Source organism: Ptiloglossa arizonensis, chromosome 7, assembly GCF_051014685.1.
Source record: "Ptiloglossa arizonensis isolate GNS036 chromosome 7, iyPtiAriz1_principal, whole genome shotgun sequence".
Lineage (NCBI taxonomy): Eukaryota > Metazoa > Arthropoda > Insecta > Hymenoptera > Colletidae > Ptiloglossa > Ptiloglossa arizonensis.
This window is the reverse complement of record NC_135054.1, coordinates 19,832,971-19,852,614: the sequence shown is the minus strand read 5'-3', so window position 1 is coordinate 19,852,614 and position 19,644 is coordinate 19,832,971. Positions and strand designations below refer to the sequence as shown.

Here is a 19,644-nt window from a genome sequence, read left to right as displayed (position 1 = left end):
GCACTCCGATATTGTGCAACGAGATCCAGTTGAATGGAAAGAGCCGATGAGCGCTGTACCGTGAGTAATTGTTGCCCGGTAGCCTTGTCCATGAAAAGGTGGTGGAAGTTGGAGAGCTAATGACGCGCGTACATGCACTTTGTATTTATAGTGCTACGTGTCGGCGCGCGGCCCTAACCGTGTGAAAATTTAAGTACCAGAAAATCTGTCTCGCAGAGACAGGACGGTATCGTTTGCCAAAAAATTCTCCGTAAGGAGACACAACGACGTGAAACGGTGGGTGCAGTCTGTGTGTATCGATTCGAGTTTGACTTCGTCTCACCAATCGCGTCAACAACGACAAAAAGTCAAGGGAACGCAACCCATTCAACGATGATTAAATGTCAGACGCTGGCTATGAATTCTACCACGGCAGACATTATCGATGCTGCGAGCCAACCGAATGCTACAGTCTCTGCATAACACACCTATACTCGGTTTATCAGCTAAAGATAGCAGCAGTAGGGATAGAAGCAAGAGGCTTTAGCTTCCAGCGCAAAGACAATATTGATATCGATCGGTTCGCGCCAAGAACCCTCTCTTGTGTCACTGGCGGAATAATTGTATAATATTTTTTTTGAAAATTATACCTTGTATCGGTTAGCGGGTCCTTTCAGTGGAAGAAAGTAGTGTCTTTCTCGTGGTTGCTTTCTTCGGGACGATAGTAGAAATAATTACAATCGTATCGTCGTTTATCAACTTGGAGATATTGTTTGCTACGAGTAATTTCGTCGGTGCGCAATAAAGGAACATTCTTTCCGTAAAGAGGCTGTTTTCATCGTCGGGAGAATTCCAATGTACGGTCGGTTGATATCCGAGAGGAACGTAGTTCTTTTATCGTCCAATAAAAACTCGGGATGACTCTGACGATGCAAAAAACGATAAGACTTCTTTCCATAGGGAATCAATTTTCCTCGCGAAAGAACGAGGAGGTGCGTGGTTAGATGTACTTTACCGTACGAAATTTCTCTCCGTATATTTTCACTTTTACCAACGAAAAATGGTAATCGATCTAGATTAATTTCGAAACGCGCGCAAGCTAGATTACGATTACGGGGTTTTCGACGAGAGAAAGTAAACGTCCGATTGAAATGTAATTTTATTCTCATTAAATATATAACCGTGTTACGCGTTCGAAGTATTGCCTTTCGCTTACACTGTCCGGCAATTACAAACGCCACCGCATTGCCGAACAGGTTACAAGATAATCGGCCTGTCGAGTACGAGAACGAGTGATTCGAAATGATTTGAACCGACTGCAATTGACAGAAGGGGACTCGTCGGGCCACGTTCGACCCAACGAGCCCTTTTCGTATATTTACACGTCCAAGTGGATCAGACCGCTATAAAATACGTATGATAATAATATTGCTAACGATCACCATCTCCGCTCCCGATGCCGATGATATTCCCCGAGGGAAACCTAAATGTCGCGCGCGACGATCGAGAATTCCGCCGCCCTTGAAGCACGTGTTCCAATGAGAATTTTACTCCAATAACTCGGTCCCTTACTAAAAATATACAAATTGTACAAAAATCAGGCGGAGAAGAAGAAAGATTGAAACGAATCGGTATGCTTCAAAGGTTCGTCGACGCGATACATTCGTGTTTCGGGCGTCCTCGGTGCGTTGATTGTTGGCATACACAATCGTTTTCCATTAGCGCCGCTTAGTTTTTTTTTTCGTGATTCTTTAAGGGTATCAAATTGAAAAAGGCAGACGATTTGTTTTTCTATTCGGCCATGGATCGTCCGGCGTATTCGCATATCCGCCCCTCCAAAAAAGAAAAAAAAAAAAAAAAAGAAAAGAAAACTATTACGGTACAAGTACGGACATACAATATCGATAAATATAATGTATATATTAGTATATAAATAACACGATCCTTTACACTAGAGTACAGGGTGTATATACATGTACGATGGATGGAGTCTTCGTAATAGTTACCGGAGCATTGAAGATTTCTCCTTAACTCTAATTATGTTTCAATCCTCGCGGCGCACTTATCTCAACGACTCCTATTGTCCTTGCGTCGTTCTAGCGATTTCTTAATGCAAAAGTAGGAAAATAGCGAGGGATTCGGCGCGAATCGTGCTCAATCTCGCATGAGAAAGACCTACGATCGAAGGTCTCTTTGGTGGAGAGGACGGAGAAACGATAAGCAAGTTTCCAAAGTCAATTCAACCGATGAAGTTTGTTGTAAATATAGGATAACCTTAGCAGCCCGCTGATCAATGCAATTAGGTATTGATGTCGTAGTATCTCTTTAAACCACGTCTATACCACGTTTCGCTAAGAGAACATTCTCTAAACAGTTAAGTACAAGACACGTGACAACATTGCTTCTCAAGGTATAAAATTGTTCCGTGTAAAGGAAAATTTAAATTAAATTTCTTCCCGATCTTCTAATGTTACCATTAATAGCTTACGATCTCGAGTGCTTATTGATGCTATCTATCACAGGGAAATGAAAATTCTTCTCCGAGCTTAGTTTGCTCTAATAATTTTAAGAGCGACTAGATTCTTTCCACGGAATCGGACAGGGGTGCGATGATCACCCTCTCTCTCATCCGTTTTGCTCGAATAACGTCGCACACCCTTCGTGAGGGTGAGTTCGAACGATGTTGGAACACGTTTTTTTAGTGGATTTCACGAAACTTTGCACGAAATGAAACTTAATCGTTGGACAATCGTTGCATCCAAATTTCGTTCATAATTTTGTCTTTTTTTTTGTTTTGTTTTTGTTTTTGTATGCGAATCGAATCGTGTTCAACACGATCATTGTGTTCATTGTTGTTGGTAACCGTTTGCCTGGGTTTGACCTTCTTGACTATCTATACTATAACCGGTAATGCTATCTGGACTTTGTAGAGATGCTGCGTAGAGTGGATTCACCGGTGTGGAATTTGTGTCGAATTGGGTCGAGTCATAAACACTGTGATTCTGCGAACAAAAGAATATTTCGTGTTGCATTGTAAAGGTCATCATTGTAGGGAATATAGCGCCGCTGAACGGTCTTCAATGAGATTGCAAGGAAAGATTTCCAGAAATTTGAAAACATGCCTGTCCTGATCAAAATATCATCTCGTCCAAAGGCACTATACATAAAAATTTTGGTAATAAAATATTGCTCACATACAGTAAAAGATCGTAAACACTTTTTAAGCTGGGTGCAGAATTTTCTCCTTGATTGTGTAGGTGCATCGATATCTTGCAAATTAAAGAAGCATACGGTAGCGTTCGTGAAAGGGACGATAATCAATTTGCAACACAAAATTAAAATATTAGCGTTATCCACTGCCATGTTAGTGTGAATAAATAAAACCAAGTACATTGACTACATTAATAAGTTTAATTAAATCTAAACATGCTGTATATACATATAATAAAGCTTTTGTGCGCTTTTCTATTATACACTACGATACATCTAATTGTTAACAAACACACATAATTCCAATGCCCCATGATATTTCACTGTTCCAATTATTAAAATCAATTAAAAAGATAATCTAATTCTCTCTTATATACAACTACATGTAATAACATTGACTTTACACCAATAACTCTAATGAATATTTATAACGACTCAGTCTGTGTGTAGGTTTTTGTATGATGAGGAGAAGGACTAGGATTTGCTTCGCTGTCTCCCTGCGATTTATGAGCGCTCGAAGTTCTTAAAGACAACAAGTAATCGCTCAAATCTTCGGATTCTTTTTTCTTTGTATCTTTTTTTCGTTTCCTGAATGTATCTTTACTTGCGAACACTGTAGGCGTGAAAAGTAATTGCTGCGTGGCGTTCGAAATATCAGTCGGGTCCGATGTGTCTTCCACATTGGTCTCAGAATTTTCAGTATCGGTATATTGCTTCGAAGAACTTGAATCTTTCTTATCCACGCCGTTTTCCGTAGTTTGTGCATCTTTCACTAAAGGCTCCTGAGCGAGCGAACTATCCTTCATCTCGGAGTCGTGAGGACTATTATCCAAAATGGATTGCAATGTACTTTTGGACGGTGGTGGACTTTCGAAAAATTGGGCTGGAACGTTTCCTTCGGACGTTTTCCTGTCGTATTCCAAACTACTCTTTCTTGTAAGCGTAAACAAATTCGTGTTGCTATCGTTTGCTTTAGGTTTGTAAACGAAATTGCTCGCAGTATTCGGTGAAAAAAGTAGATTAGATACACTACTGGGCCCACCGTACTTGAATTGCGATATGGAACTGCTTTTCCAAGTTGTGTTAGGAAATCTTAGATCCGGCGAACTCTTTTTGGAATCGATGAAATTGTCAGATTTCGTTAGAGGGTAATGTTTCAAATCGGAAACACCTTTTTCTGCGCTCAGACGTCTAGCGAAGCTTTTGATGCCAGATGTGGATCGGTATAAAGCGGTTGGTGATTCGTAAGTATGACCACTACCGCTTTTGGAATCTCTGGTGGATGCTAGGGAGTGTAAGGATGTTTTGTGTTTTAAGGTAGATGATTTTAATGTCTGTGAATCATATAAGGGCATGTAAATAGACGGATTATGGACCTGATAAATATAATCGCTGTCTGTTTTTAACGAGGAAAAACTCTGTTGATGCGGTAACGATACTGTGTCTTCGTCCATTGCATCGTCTACTTGTGCCTTGTACGAGAACATTATCGACGGTTGCGAAACCCTAAAATAAAACTCATTAGACAGACATTGTATGTAAATTTTAATACATTAAATATATGTAGACACGATGACTTACCCAAAAACTTCCGACAGAAATGTGTGGTAAACCAAAGGTGTAAAGAGGGTCAAATAGACAGCTGTGGTAAAATCTACGATACACAATCCTACAGGATTTTGTGTATAATTTAAAAAGCCTGCACCAACTGATTGTACTAAGTCTAGCATAGCTAATGTACCAGCGTAAATGTAAAAACTTTTCTTTGCTGCAATAAAAGTTACCTCGTAATATATAAATCGATACAATGTATGGATAAACTAAATATTACTACAACATACTTGGAAGAGTTAAACGGTCTCTTAACCGTGTCCATGGGAGTATTAATATAAAAAGATATATCTGCAATAAGATTGTAATAAGTAATAGAATAATTTGTAACAAATTGTACGAACGATATACTAAATTAGAAACTTACCATTGTGAAAACAATACTGCTACAAAACCAAAACATCATACCACCGTGACCAAATACATAAAAATCTCTGCTAGGTATATGGAATGTATCGTCTGGTAAAATTAATTCCAAAGTACCTTGAGTTACTGTGAAAGTTAATGCTATGAGCGACGTGACAAATAATACTCTACGAATACTTGAACGACTATCCAAGTGTCCTACAAAAAGAGATTATGTATTTGGAATGTTTGATAACCAGTTCCAAACAATAAAAATAAACTCACCGAAAGCCAAACCAAAAATAACCACACTCATTTCTGTGGATAACAAGAAAAATCTTACCGTTACCCACAATATTTTGTCTGCTTTACCGCCAACAGTAGCAGATACATTTACACTCATTGAAACAACACATCGTATCACTGAAATTATTACATTACACATGACAAGTCCATAAAATGCTAAATATATTGGACTACTCGTTGCTCGTAATTTAAGCCGTGCTCTGTTAAATCTTATTGCGATGAATAAAAGAAACAAGAGATTCGGTATCAATATGATGGTATCCCATATTCGTACTCTGTAAAACAGAAATCGATCGGTACAATGGAATTAAATTACTTATTGCTTTACGTACCTTGTATCTTTAATTTCTTTGTATAAGATGAATTTGCAAATATGCTCTTCATCGTTCAATGGTGAGCTAATGTTAGGGATCATTGTACTGCTTAAGTCATACGTATGCAACCAGCTTTCAGAAACCTGTTCACGTACCGCACCATACATACTTTTCATTCGGTCATACACATTATACTCCAACCATTTCTTGAGTTTTCACTAACAAACAAATAAATAATAATATATGTCCTGATGGCCGAACTGTGCAACCTTTATGCAATAAAAAAGAATAAATAAATATAATGTTTACGTTCTAAACACTTTAAAGATTTAAAACGTTCTTCATCGGATCGGTTGAATTAACCGCCGTAAAATGATTAGCGACTACACTGATTAGTGACATAATAAACATAACCTAAAATATTTGGCACTTTTCCCGAACTGCGACCTTCAGTCCTGATAGAAACCGACAAGCGATCCACATAGTCACATAAACAGTGTCGAACAGAAACGTTCTCGTGGAATAAATAAATTTTCCGTTTAAAAGGACGAAAATCGATAAGTCGTAAACCTATTGTGTAGCTGTCAAATCGACAGCGGAACGATAAATCACCTCCTGCTACTTCAATTTATTACCGCTAATTCAATAATACCACGGGATCGTCAAATCGACTTACCGTACATGAAACTGCCGCTCTCATCTTCGTCGTCGTTAAAAATTACTCGCTTTCCCTTGTTCTCTTCTCGCGTATCCACTGTGTTGCGTGAGTATTTCGCAGTTTTTTTCCGCTGCTTACTACTGCTTGTCTCTTTGTCTTACCCGTGCAGGTTCGCGCGGTTCGATTGGCATTGTGCTATGAGATACCAGTGTCCATTCTGTTGGATCAGCTTTTCTTGGTCGACCTCGGGTCTGAAGTTCTTCTTTTTTCTTCCTGTCCCAGTAACGCCACACCGAATAACCGAGAACCGTGTACTTGATCGCCACTAGCAGAAACGCGTAACGAAGTGCGCGTGACTGCGTACCGAGTTTGACGTTTCTATCGGACCAGCTTGTGTACGACAAAAACAGTGGACCGTCAAGAAGTGTTTTCAGGTGATACCACGAATTAATACCTATCATAAAGGCTATCGGTGCAATTTTTTATTCTTACGCGACTTTTTTCGATCGAAACATATGCAACTTACGAACGATATGCTTGGAAGCGAATACGCTTTCACTGAATTATTACGACGATAGCATTATAGTAGAAGCAAGTAGAAGCCTTCCGTCAGGTTAGGTGTTACAAAAAATACTAGAATGGCCGCGAATTACACGTAAACCGGGAAATACGAAGTTTCTCGCTCCACTTCCTATCACGTTCGTTACACGGTCTGTTTATTGTTTTTCGAATCATGAAAGTAGAAGTTGGACCTTACCCAACGAAAGAAAAACGCATATACATGTTTTCTTTACGTTTGTTCGTAGGTTTTGACGCTTCTAATTATACATTAAAACATACATACGTATAATGATCGTTGATTATACGAGTAGTTTGCAGAGAAACGTTCATCGGGATATTCTACCACCCGAACCCGGTCAAAGTTTTTTAATTCGAGGAGATTACGAATATTGGCATTACGGTTGCGATGGATTTAACGATAAGGTCTGTAAGCGAACATTTTTTAATAGAAATCTTTCAATTGCATAATCTAATAGACTCGAGCGATCAAATGTTCTACATAATGAAAGTTACGATATTGGGATCGATTTCTTATTTTGGAGTGATGAAATGTTGTGTATACTATATAGGGGTGGGGGTGCGGATACAGAACGCTACAAACAATTTGTTCGTGGATCATAAAGAACAGGAACTTGCAGCAACCTGTTCCAAGTATCAGAACTATACAGGAAATACTTGTCGCATTAGAGGACAAAGAAAGGTCCTTTATCGGATCAAGGGAATGGATAGGAAGTTTTGAAGTAAGTTCGAATTAATATTTTTTCCATCGATCGTCTTGCAAATTCTTGTCGTGTTTTTTTTATGTAAAAAATTATTTTTTTAAATTTCGTATTTTCCTCGTGATAATATAAATAAAAAGTGTGAAAATAATTGTTTTTATACTAAATTTGTGTTCGTAAAAGTCTAGTTCGAACGTTTGTGAGTTGCGCGCCAAATAAGTCGATTATGCCCCGCGTATTTTCAAATTCGATTTTTTCGAAAACTTCATATCACGATTTTTACTTTTTTTTTTCAATCCTCCTCAATCTCGTCACGAGTTTAAAATTGTCAACAATTTTGGTGAAATTATTAATATACTTTCACTATCAAAATTCAATTTTCGTAAATCCAAAATTATGTAACACTTTGCGAATAAGAGTGTTGGCACTTAGAAAACGATAACTATTTACAATATGGTCGATAAGTATTAAATGTGATAATAAATATTATATATTGATATATGAATGACTCGTAGGTATGCCTCGTGTTGAATCATTTGTACGAAGTTCTCAGTAAGATCGTTCATGTTCCAAGTGGGAAATTGTTATCAGGACAGATTTCAGCACTTAAAAGACACTTCGAGGAATTTGGCTGCCCCATTATGATGGGCGGGGACAGAGACTGTTCCAGCAAATGTGTAGTGGGAATTTACCAAGGCCAGAAAAACACCTACTTGCTGATCGTAGATCCGCATTTTGTAGGCATGGCAAAGTCCATCGAATACTTGGAAAATTACCATTGGGTGAAATGGCAAAACCTCAATAATTTCGTCGATAGTTCATTTTACAATTTCTGTTTGCCGCAAGTTAATTGTATACCAACAGTTAATAAATAGGCATTGATTAACATACATACGGCTCTTGTAAATACTTTTACTTTCCCATGATGCACGCTCGATACCAAACTTTTAAAAATAGAATAAAAATTAACAGTGAAAAAATTAAACGAATTTTCAAATAACTCCTCTCTTACTTAATATCATATTGTTTCAATACTTACATCGTTACTGTACAGATAATATTGCAGAATGTGTCATACATCCCTACACATGTTTCTCTTACTGATTAATCTCTTAATCGGTATTTAGTATCAGACAAACTCCCTGGAGGACCCAATGCGAAATATGTTCCGGTGTACCAAGATTTGCTTCGAACACCAGACCTTCTCCCATCGCGTTACGTCGATTGGACGTCGTGTACACAGGTGTTTTGAAAGTATTCTAAAATATAGAAAGTATGGTGAATGCGTACTCGTGTAATTTGAATCATCGAAACAATTTAATTCGACTTACTTGTAATCTAAGTTTACGAGCTTCGACTGGAACGATGATAAGTACCGGTAACTCTTCGATTAGAACCTTTGGATGCGATCTTTTTAAGCAATTTTCTGTCCAGTCCCACCTGGCACCTTCCAGGTACAAACCGCTTACATAGCAACCCTACACGACGTTCTTTCGATAAATTTTATACGAAGGATTGATATTATCTTTTAGTACACGTTTCCTATCAGCGTTAAGGAAAACCTCATGGATCGTTCGAATATTTTCTGTTACCTGGTCCGGTCTCTCTTCTATTTGATCAGGTCTTCTGTATATCGATACCTCCGTGTAAATGACCGAACGATCGAGAGACCAATCATTTCTTCGACAAGCCATTTGCACCAAAGCCGCTAAATAAGTTTCTGGGACGTGTAGGCCAGCTAACCAGAGAACTGTCGGCTCGTTTGCACTAGACTGAAAAGTTTCAAAGATCGATTATAATGTTAGAAAATAGTTTTCTTAATTATAATGTTGGTTTTTTTTCCTTCTCTTCGAAAAATAGTTCTTCGTAGAATTCTACTCTGTCTTACCCAATGAGTATACTGTGCTATTCTCTTCTCGAAGTGTTCCATCCAACTGGCAAGTTTCTTTCGTGTGTCCGGTGCTAATCTGGCCCATTCTTTCGGCAATACGCCATTGTACAAAGCCGTGGAAATGTTCTCCAGCATCACGTCCATTCCAATTTTCCCAGCAATGGCCTGACATCACACGGAAATATTTTACACGCTATAAGGTAAACGCGTGTGTCTCTAAACACTAAGAAAATGCAAACCTTTCTCAAGTTCAGCAGCGTTCTCGTCATCGTGTTAAGTAAGCTATTGAATCTCTCCAGTTCTTGGAAAAGAACGATTGCCATTGGCGTCACATTTACACCGAAAGCTTTCTTTACTTTGATCAGATCGAACTCAGCAGGGACTTTGTCCAAGATGTCCTTCGCGATGTTGTCGATGAATTCTTCTTTACTTATTCCAGCATCGCCAGCCTCTGAAATTTCGATAATTCAACGTACCGAGTTTACACAGTGTAATTGTTTGCAAGTAGGAAACAACTTACTCGTTTCGTCCATGCGGACTAGAATTACATTTTTGTGTTATCAGAAACGATTCGATTCTCAGAAATCATATAAAGAGGAATCTTTAAGTGAATCAATTTGAATAAATACGTTGCTAATCTGGGCGTATCGGACACCTCTCGTTACATCCTTACCTACTTGCGGTTGCAATTCTATAAGATTGCTCCACATTTCCTTCACCGCCTGAGTGAAGTACCCAATTTCAGCATTTGGATGGAGTCCAAAGATTTCCGGAGAGTTCACCAGTGGGAGTTCCTCGATGAACTCCAAGTAATCGTCACGTTCTCCTTCCGGTGGTATCACGTAATCAACGTTCTCGTCCTGGTAGAAATGGAAGGGCTGGAAAGCGTCGAACAAGAAATCTCCGAAATATTCGTCCATGTAGGTCTTGGAGACTCGACGGTCGTAGCTGTCTATCACCCTTCCGCCGTACATCACCTGACGATATCAAAAATTCCATTCACAGAAGAATTTTCAAACCTACTGAATTACGAAAGATATAAATATTTTCATTTCTGGATTGAAATATTTTACAATAGACCATTATTTTCTACACTTTTACTTCTCTCTTGTAGCAGGTGACTTACAATTGTATACAAGCTAGTTAAAGTACTCGAGATCTTTTCCTTTTAGATTTTAAGGTGATCAATATTATTATAAACGTACTTCGCTTATGAGATATTTCAAGCTGTTCCAAGGTATCCTCGTGTCGTTTATTTTGAGCGCCTTGGTCAGATACGTGTCCAGGATAGTTGTACAAACTGTGAAATCTGACCAATTGAAGTCGTAGTTTATGTTCCAACCGATTTTATCATATCTTCTTCTTTCCTATTGGTCAATATCCATTCGATGGTCAAACAGCTCGCTTCGATCGACTTACTTAAGACTTACTTGAATAACTGCGTGGTAAAAAGCCAGAACGTAAATCAGATGTTTGTAAACCGGATGCTCGCAAACATCCAAGGTAGAAGGTGTCATTATCAAGTAAGTGTTCTGGAGGTTCAACTTCAAACCACTCGGCGGCTCTGTAACCACTGGAAACGAAAATTGTCGAGTTAGTTGAAGCGAGAACTTCGAAGTATATACAAAGATGTCTCGGTGAACCTTTCAAGGACAGTTGCAATATTCCGATAGGAAAATTGGGAGTTGGATCTGTTGTGAGCCATAAACGGAAGTCAGGATGGGGTGTCTCGGTGCTCTCCAGAAGTTTCTGCAGTTCGTTCGTGAAGCTTAACAGCAAATGGCAATTTTGTAGCATCAGCCATTGTCCTCTGGCTATTGATACCTTCAGTGATTCTATTGCATTCTGAAAGGAAGTAAATTTGTGTTAATAAATGATCAATAATTTCTGTAATTAAATTATGCGTAAAAAAATGTAGAAAATTATATTAAAGTACAATTATATTTTAAACTTACTGCTTACTAGTTTTGATTTACAAATTTTATCTTTACGAATGCTCGACGGTACTGTAATTAAATTAATTAGACACGTAATTGTAAAATTAATAGTCTCACCTGCTCTTGGCCCTGTCCCAGAGACAAATATTTAAATTTCCTGCCACTGAAACCGTATCCTTCCGCCAATTTCATCAATTCGGAAGATGGATCCGATCCGGGACTTAGGATAAAAACGACAGGCATCATCGGGTTGCTCTGTTCGAAAATCATTTCCATGCTGACGTGGGGCGGGGTGATGTACTCGTTGCCCATGATGTTGGTGATGTAATTGATGATGCCTCGATACACGCGATCCACGCGGAAACAACGCATCAGCATCAATTTCTCGAAGGGTTTCAATTTCTCGGAGTAGTTCATGGGGAAATTTTCAGATTCTGGTGAGTCCATGTCGTACCACTAACAATAAAAAATATAATACAATAAAAGCAATAAATATAATTTATATAAGAAGATTATGAAATTTCGTCAATTCTATTTCGAATACTTCTTCTGTTACAAAAAGCATTGATTTTCCACTGCAAGTAATTGCATCGCGAAGGTTAACTCGTAACGGCCAACTAAAGGCTGTATATTAAATGCAAAAGTAGTCCATATGGAAGGAAGAGTTACTGCAAACGAATAATAATAAAAAATACTAAAAGATACATCTAATGAATATGCACTGTGGTTGCACCATGAAATACGAGTTAACTTGCATCGTCCAATCAAGAGGTGTATATTAAATGCAGAAGTGGTCTGTATGGAAAGAAGTACCGCTACGAATAATAACGAAAAATGTAACAAGAAAAATTCAACGCGTGTGCATCGAGCAGAGAATAACTTTCACGCGTACATTTTTCCATTCTTCTCCGTGCTGTTCTAATTCCATCGGAAGAGAACCGAAACTAGCGGGAAAATCGTCGCTCAATTTAAGCAGGTCCGCCCAGCCAGCAGGTGGTAGCCAATCGGTGGGATTGGATCTGGGCGATTTCACCAGCGTGATACAGCCCTTGATGAAGAAGTCCAATTGACGTTGAGTAATGCATTCCAAGCTCTGTTGCAGCCTGGCGCAAATTTGAAACGAGAAGAGCAGCTTGTGTCTCTCGAAGATCCCCGTGCAACCGTAGTCGTAGACGTTCTTCGTCAACGTGATAACGATGTTATGTAAACGTTGTTTCAACGTGGGATCGGGCAATGCTTTCTTCAGGGAGTAAGAGAACACTTTCACGTAGCTTATTAACGAGTATTGGTACATCGAGTTCACAGTCGCCATGTCAGCCAGAACGAAAAACAAGATCGCCCCTCGTTTGGCCACTGGTCGATATCTATCTCGTAGTTTGTTCACGTCCGCGGCGGTGACTTCACCGAGGTACAATTTCTTCGTTACTTCGTCCGCGCTCATTTTTGTGTTCTCCAATGTCTCGACCAGTTCGAGGTTGTCCAACATATTGCCCTTGTTGGTAGCGATCTCTAACAGTAAACTGTCCTCGAGGTTCTGAAGCAAATTCTTGTTCTCGCTGGTCTCGATGATCAGGTTCTCGCGTTGTTCCTCGACGTCCGGTCTCTCTGTTCGTACGACCACCGACAGAAGTTGGTCTTCCAAACCCTGTAACGAAGGTTAAGTAAATATCGTTCTCGATAATCGGCCCGTTTGAGCTTTTCTCTAGCAACAGTTGGATATGAACAATCTTCTCGATGAGAGAATTGGAATATTAACCCCTAGTGTCACCATATAATTGATCACGGTGGCCTTGGCGTACAGAGCAGGTTTAAACATTGGATTCGACATCTTCGTTGTCAGGTAGATACGAAATCTAGGATCGTAGTCCACTTCCTTGTCGCCGAGAAGAACGAACATTCGACCGCTAACGGCTGTAACAAAGTTTCGTCGTTTAGGTTTGGACAGTTGGCCAGTTACACGAGTATTATTACTTTGTATGTTTTTCGATATAACGTTGTCCAAGATGTGATCGACTTCGTCGACGTCTTGAAACAAAATCGCCAGCCCGTATTTTATCGCTAGTTCCACGTGCTTTATGTAGTCGGAATCCGTGAACGAGAGAATCTTCAGATTCTTTTGCTCCTTCTTCTTTATCCAGTTGAGAGCTTGCTGCTGAGGATCGATGCAAATCGGGAATCTCGTCGCTCTTGTTGTTAGGATACCGTTTTGCACCGACAGTTCATCCGGTGGTAGACCTTCTGACGTCCAACTTGAAAGAGTATCGATTCATTAAGATAGTAGTTACACAAAATATGAATACACATCTCTCCTATCTTTCTACAATCAAGTTGGCTAACTATTAGGGTGGATTTTCTATGTAAAATAAAAAATCTTACGTGCTGATTTCCACATCGTTGCTCAGCTGCGTAGCTATCTTAAAAGTATCCGTGAAAGGTATCTCTTTCTCCGCTATGCTCTTCCACCAATCCTCGTACAGGATCTGATTTCGATATTCGTAGGAAAACGGTCCACAGTACGCGAGGAATCCAGCGGAGAGCAAACAGTTCCCAATAATTTTCTCTACTTGCCCTTGCAAGTTTCCCAGCTCCACCTTCCAACGTTCGTTCTCCGAGGACAGGCCACTGATCAATTTATCGGCGGCTATCAATCGCCTTTGCATCAGATCCGTCTGCTCTTGGAGTTCATGGCGCTCCTTCATCGCGGTCTCGTATTTCAAGTTCAGTTCCCCTATAGCCTTCTCGAGTTTTTTTAATTCTCGTTCCTCACGCTCCAAGGCCTTTTGAGTTCGCAGCGATATCTCCTCCAGCTCCTGAACTCGATCCATTTTCGGCTTCACCTGAAGCGGAGAACGATCATTGTCATCTGCTGTTGCGCGTTCTTCTACAAGCGTTCCACTTTGTCAAGATGATCGCGTAAGTAGGTGGAACGCTCTTTCGAAGCGACATCTAGCTCGAGAAATATTCTCCAGGTCCTTATAGACACTTGATGGTATTTAGGAAATTTCTGGATGACAATTCGTACGTGAAAATACCTCTCTGAAAACGGCGCAGTAGTCCAGCACAGCGAGCACGAATTTGTAGAGACCAAATCCAGCCTTGCTGATGTGTTGCATCTGATCCAACTTGGTGGTCCTCTTCATGTGCGCCTTGATCGCTTGCTGTTGTTTCAGCGTGATCTTGTCGCAGTTCATTTCTTGCAACAACCTCAGGAACGCAGGATCGCTCATCATTCCTTTCGCGCCTTTCCAGGAGATGTCCTTGATGCCTCGTAATATTGCCACGCATTCTGTGACTATTTGTACAGGCTCCGGGGGGGTTGCGAAAGATCTGAGAGAAGTTGAAAAATTCTTACCGTTTAATTACGTTTGTAATATATTTTAAACGAAGCAGAATCAATTGAAAGTTACTAAGTATATTTTTTCCAATTTTAAAAGGAATTGAATCTCCATGGGGAATTTGTTAATTCCCAAGGAACGATGGAAAACCTTATTTCAGTAATATCCGCTTTCTCGAGCTCTCCAAGAGCCATTCTAGCAGCTTCGAGGGCAGGTTGCGCCTCGGCCAACGCCTGCCTGGCTTCCGTTTCTTCTTTATTAATAATTATTCTCTGCTCCTCTATCTCCGTCCGTTTCTCCTCGCTCAGTTTCTTCTTTTTCATCGCAATATCCGTGCTCTCCTTGATGGAAGAGAGCAATTGCTCGCAGTTCTTCGTTTGATCCGCAACCTTCACCCTTTGCACGGCAAGAATCTCGTTGAGTTCAGCGAGCGTCGTTGAGGCCTCGGCAATCTTTTGCAAACCTTTGGAAACAGGATTCTCGAGTACAATGATGGAGGATTGCTTTTGCAATTAAGAATCATTTTAATCGTTCACGAGTACCTCCGGAAAGTCGATTGCACTGAGAGTTTATGTACTCTTTGGTCTCCAGTAAGAGGTTCAGGTACGTGTTTATGAAATCCAGATAGTGTTTCGGCGTCACGTAGTTTTGCCTTCGTAATCTCGTTTGAAACTCGATCGTGTAATCGCAGACGATCTTGTGCGCGTACACCATGTGCTCCACTAACGATTCCCTGTATTTTTGGGGCACGTTTGGATTCTGAAATCGAGAAGAAGTATATAAGTATGATGTTCACATTTATGGAATAAACAGTGTAGGTATGCCTACTATAGATAGAAGAATAATGGAGGATGGGTTCAATTAACAATGTTGTCTGCAGAGAGCATCGAGACACTGGTGAATGAAAATTATTTATGCACATACGTCTCTGAGGATGACATTAGCCACGGCTGTCAAAGCCTGATCAGGCCAAGGGAACATCCAGTCTATAGTTGTGCTGTTCACCAGACCAGGATAATTACGACATCTCAGTCTCAACAAATCTCCAGATGGGTTCATGCACAATGCGATTCGTAAATTCGATATGCTGGTATTCACGAAGTACGACCATACGCTCTCCCTGTAACATCGAATACTCGCATTATTGATCGAACAACATTTTTTGTGTAAAAACGGGAGGTCCTCTCCTACTTCGATTGAGTTTCATTTCTCGATATTCGAATTACGAGAGGCAAAGGCGTTTATATTTTACCTGGTGATCCCAAAACCAGCTTCCTTTGCCCGATCTAGGTTAAGGTTGAAAATTTCGTCCTTCTCCTCGTCGCTGAAGAGAGCGGGCACGACACCAGTCATCAGCATGTTGTTCACCAGCTCCAAGAAACTCTCGTTTACGACGTGAAAATCCGTGAACAGGAACACGATCCTCTTATTTTTCACGCCGACTTTATTGTACAGGGTTTTTATGTCTTCGCGAAAGGAAGCCTCGTTGTAGCCGCGACTCAAGCCGATCTCAAAGATCTGGAAGCCTGCTGCGAACGAAGCTAGCTTTACGACCGATTTCTTGCCGCTGCCACCGATACCGATGACCAGAATGTGGCCACGGTGCAGCCTGAGTGTTCTATGGGCTCTGATCAGGTGCTCCAGCGCGTCGTTGAAGAGGACCATGTTCAACTTCGTCGTATATCTATCGTTGTAGTCCTCGAAAATCTGTGAACGTTACATTTAGATGGATTACTTCGTCAATTATTACAAGAAAGATTACTTTTTCGTCACTTTTCTATTAAAGTTGAAGACAATTTCATCGGGGATGAAAATTGTTAGGGTTTGCCCTTAAAGTCCTTGAACGAAGTCACGATCTTAATAACTTCAGCCTCTTTGTCACGAGAAAGTTCACAAAGAGTAAAACCCCAGAGATCTCACGAGATCTGACTTGGTCATGTTTCACCCAATGATATTTCTCAGTACCTCGAGGAACAAATTGTAGACTGCTTCATAATCCAACAGATCTTCGTAGAACCGCGGTTCATCTTCGTGGATCGCGTTCCTGAAGTCACCAAAGAGCAGAGGATCTCTCATGGTGTACTCGATCAATTCGAGATCTTCTTCCCACTGCTCCGTAATCTTTTTCTCGAGGTGTTGAACAACGAGATTCTGGTCCTACGATCAAGCAGATCCTTTGCTGATAATTTTGCTCCCTCCTGAAATCATTGAATGTAAATAGAGCTGGGACATTACTTCTTCGTCGATCAGACGGTCGCATATGACCCTGGTGAATTCATTTCTCCATAGTCTGACGATCTGCTTCACCGTTGGTAAATAATCTGGATGGCTTTGAAGAAGACCAGCCGTGATCCTTGAGAGGTCTCGCATGTTGAAGATGTAATGGAATTTGTTGGGCGTTGGTAGCAATTCTGCAGTGACTATCTGAAAGAACAAGTACGGAGAAAGGATAATGTTAAGTTGCGTGACCGGGCTAGGATCTGCTGCGTTCAGCGTGAGAATTCAAACAGATGGTTAATAACGGATAGCCTTTAGAGGCAGACGGAAAAAAATTAGAGAAAGTCGAGAAAGTAGAAGAGCATGTCATTGACGAGACGATTTTCCAGAGATGTATAGCAGTCGCTGGACAATTTAGGAAGCAAATAATTGCCAATATATTCAAGGTAGAGAGTAGAAGCGTAAAATACAGAAGAATTTATAGAGTAAGAAAAACCTGGTAAAGGTCCAACGTTATTTTCACTAAATCTTCAACGATGGCTTGCACTTCTTCCTCGAATGTTTGAAAGTGTCCACTCAGTATGCTCACGTAGATGTAATTAAGAGTCTCGTACAACGGGATTGTGACATTGTAAACGGAAAATATGGAGATAAATCTGGGATCGACTTCGTTTCTACCGCCACCAGGTTTCCCCATAGCTGCTAGGTAGCCTGTAAATAATTGTTGATCACAAGTCTCTGGAAAATGTAGAACTTGTTGGAAGGGTTGATCTTATGATTCTATGGTAATGATCTCTCGATCAAACCTACACCTATCTTTTATATATATCATGGAATAATCTTTCTCACAGATGGGATCCTTTGAAAATGCACAATTCTCTTCAGAGCATTGATTTTTCTATTTAATAGTAATAATCCTTCAATTAAACTTACACATGTCTTTCATATACTTCATCGAAAGATCTTTCTCGCGATCGTAGAATCCTCCGTTTTCGAACAGAAATTTGAGAAGAGCAATCGGTTGCTGGGTGCCATAAATGTCCACCAAAGGCATGTTCATATCATCGATGAAAACCAACAACTTCTTGCCAGGTGGTGGGCCGTAAGTATCCCTTGTTCTTTTATCTACAACGGCTTCTATGTTCCTTTGTACATCCATCGAGGTTGTTCTCGACGAGAAATTGATCAGTAGCTGATTCTATTTAACATGGTAATGGTAAATTTTATCTTTGTACGATATATATATTTCTCTCGTGAAACGTACATATTTTTCAGTGCTGAGGTGTCGAATAAATTCTTGAATTATAGCCGTCTTCGCGGTACCAGTCTCGCCAACCAGAAGCGTCGGGCGATTGAATATACTCATCATTTGGATGAACCAGGTCGTTCGTAATGTATCGACAGTAGGTACCAAAATATCCGAAAAACTTTTCTGCCTGTCGTGCACGTACTGGGGCACCAAGAACAGCCATGGTACCCAAATGTTCTTCTCTAAATCCAAGTAGTAGTCGTACAATGTTCTGTGCGTTACAGGGATGTATCCTGTCAGTAAATTCTGGAATTATCTTTCTTTCGTCTGTTTAACAATGATTATTTTAGCTGCTCGATAAATTCTGATAATATCCGCAAAATATACTTACGTACAGTGGCTGCCTTTTCAACGGTATCCTGCACGAGCATTAGTCCACACGTTCTTTTCACATACTCGTCGAACTCTAGCCTACTTTCAGCGATTAAGGTGGCACCCAACGACCAATAACAGGCTTGTATGTACATGGCTTCGAGAATTTCCTCCCTGGAGGTCATTGATTCTATGAGCACATCTTCGTCTTTTTCGGTTTGAGCCGCTTTAGCCGTAACTTCGTCCAGAATGGAAAGTAGAGCGTCGTACACGTAACAAAGTTGAGTCACCTGGAGCACGGAACGATTACATTAGGAATACGTGTCATTAGGTGCATACGTCGCGTTGGAATTCGATAGGTTTGTAGGTTGCTTCTTTGGTTGAAATTTACTTTAGTAAATCGAGCCTGTCGATGAAATTCTTTCACATTTCTCTGTAAACACGTCAAGGTAGATCCTGAACTATTTTTCCCTTGATCTCGAACGCCATAGAAAGCTGAGTTAATTAGTCCATAAAGCTCTAATTGTTACCATGTTCAATCCGGTTTGTGGTATGATCATCTTAAGTGGCTTGAGCACTTGCATGTTCAGCATTCCGTGTATAATGAGCTGGATTGCACCGTCCACGTATTTCTTGCACATTCCGCTTAAGAACTCCTGGTCGGATGTGTTCTTGCCTCGTACCCATTTGTCTATGTACGGTTGATAGCCCAGGTTCTTTGGGTCCACGTACACCATGCCTGCTCTCGATACTGTTGCCGGTGACGCGTACTGCAGGTCGCCTACCTTTTTCAACGAACGAAGGTGAAAATCAGGATCTTATTAGGCTCTCCAATCAGTTGTGGAACGACTTCTAATTTTAAGAATTTTGTTCCTCGTGTAACCGAGACGAATACCTGGTACTTGTTCTTGTCTTACAGCTAAGATCTTTATATTGTATT

The 19,644-nt window shown here is 40.3% G+C and overlaps 3 protein-coding genes across 4 annotated transcripts in view; 1 reads left to right on the top strand and 2 right to left on the bottom strand.

The window, feature by feature from the left end:
- Positions 1-2,995: 2,995 nt before the first annotated feature.
- Positions 2,996-6,580, bottom strand: LOC143148846 (uncharacterized). Its single transcript, XM_076315595.1, has 7 exons — positions 6,442-6,580; positions 5,784-5,983; positions 5,431-5,726; positions 5,168-5,364; positions 5,031-5,091; positions 4,771-4,957; positions 2,996-4,695 (listed from the first exon to the last, which is right to left on the bottom strand). Exons 2-7 carry the CDS (start codon positions 5,939-5,941, stop codon positions 3,615-3,617), a joined length of 1,980 nt encoding a protein of 659 aa, XP_076171710.1. The 5' UTR covers positions 5,942-5,983; positions 6,442-6,580; the 3' UTR covers positions 2,996-3,614.
- On the top strand, positions 6,248-8,595 carry Ufsp1 (UFM1 specific peptidase 1). 2 transcript variants are annotated; one of them, XM_076315597.1, is made up of 5 exons: positions 6,248-6,528; positions 6,706-6,857; positions 7,230-7,407; positions 7,554-7,724; positions 8,219-8,595. In XM_076315597.1, the coding sequence occupies exons 3-5, from the start codon at positions 7,273-7,275 to the stop codon at positions 8,576-8,578; spliced, it is 666 nt and encodes a 221-aa protein (XP_076171712.1). In that variant the 5' UTR covers positions 6,248-6,528; positions 6,706-6,857; positions 7,230-7,272; the 3' UTR covers positions 8,579-8,595. The 2 variants fall into 2 exon arrangements, with proteins under 2 accessions (XP_076171712.1, XP_076171711.1); XM_076315596.1 differs by having other exon boundaries at positions 6,593-6,857.
- Positions 8,203-19,644, bottom strand: part of Dhc98d (Dynein heavy chain at 89D) — a 25,544-nt gene continuing 14,102 nt past the window's right edge. Inside the window, exons 33-59 of the mRNA XM_076317237.1 lie at positions 19,235-19,489; positions 18,724-18,994; positions 18,348-18,625; positions 18,017-18,281; positions 17,580-17,794; positions 17,102-17,290; positions 16,832-17,023; positions 16,119-16,573; positions 15,791-15,986; positions 15,409-15,625; positions 15,017-15,329; positions 14,564-14,858; positions 13,908-14,368; positions 13,503-13,780; positions 13,288-13,442; positions 12,424-13,176; positions 11,649-11,987; positions 11,238-11,439; positions 11,025-11,167; positions 10,800-10,961; positions 10,268-10,571; positions 10,115-10,132; positions 9,834-10,045; positions 9,592-9,759; positions 9,296-9,475; positions 9,035-9,181; positions 8,203-8,962 (exon numbers count right to left, since the gene is read on the bottom strand). Coding sequence (XP_076173352.1) covers positions 8,816-8,962; positions 9,035-9,181; positions 9,296-9,475; positions 9,592-9,759; positions 9,834-10,045; positions 10,115-10,132; positions 10,268-10,571; positions 10,800-10,961; positions 11,025-11,167; positions 11,238-11,439; positions 11,649-11,987; positions 12,424-13,176; positions 13,288-13,442; positions 13,503-13,780; positions 13,908-14,368; positions 14,564-14,858; positions 15,017-15,329; positions 15,409-15,625; positions 15,791-15,986; positions 16,119-16,573; positions 16,832-17,023; positions 17,102-17,290; positions 17,580-17,794; positions 18,017-18,281; positions 18,348-18,625; positions 18,724-18,994; positions 19,235-19,489 — 6,810 coding nt within the window. The 3' untranslated portion in view covers positions 8,203-8,815. The remainder of the gene's footprint in view (positions 8,963-9,034; positions 9,182-9,295; positions 9,476-9,591; positions 9,760-9,833; positions 10,046-10,114; positions 10,133-10,267; positions 10,572-10,799; positions 10,962-11,024; positions 11,168-11,237; positions 11,440-11,648; positions 11,988-12,423; positions 13,177-13,287; positions 13,443-13,502; positions 13,781-13,907; positions 14,369-14,563; positions 14,859-15,016; positions 15,330-15,408; positions 15,626-15,790; positions 15,987-16,118; positions 16,574-16,831; positions 17,024-17,101; positions 17,291-17,579; positions 17,795-18,016; positions 18,282-18,347; positions 18,626-18,723; positions 18,995-19,234; positions 19,490-19,644) is intronic.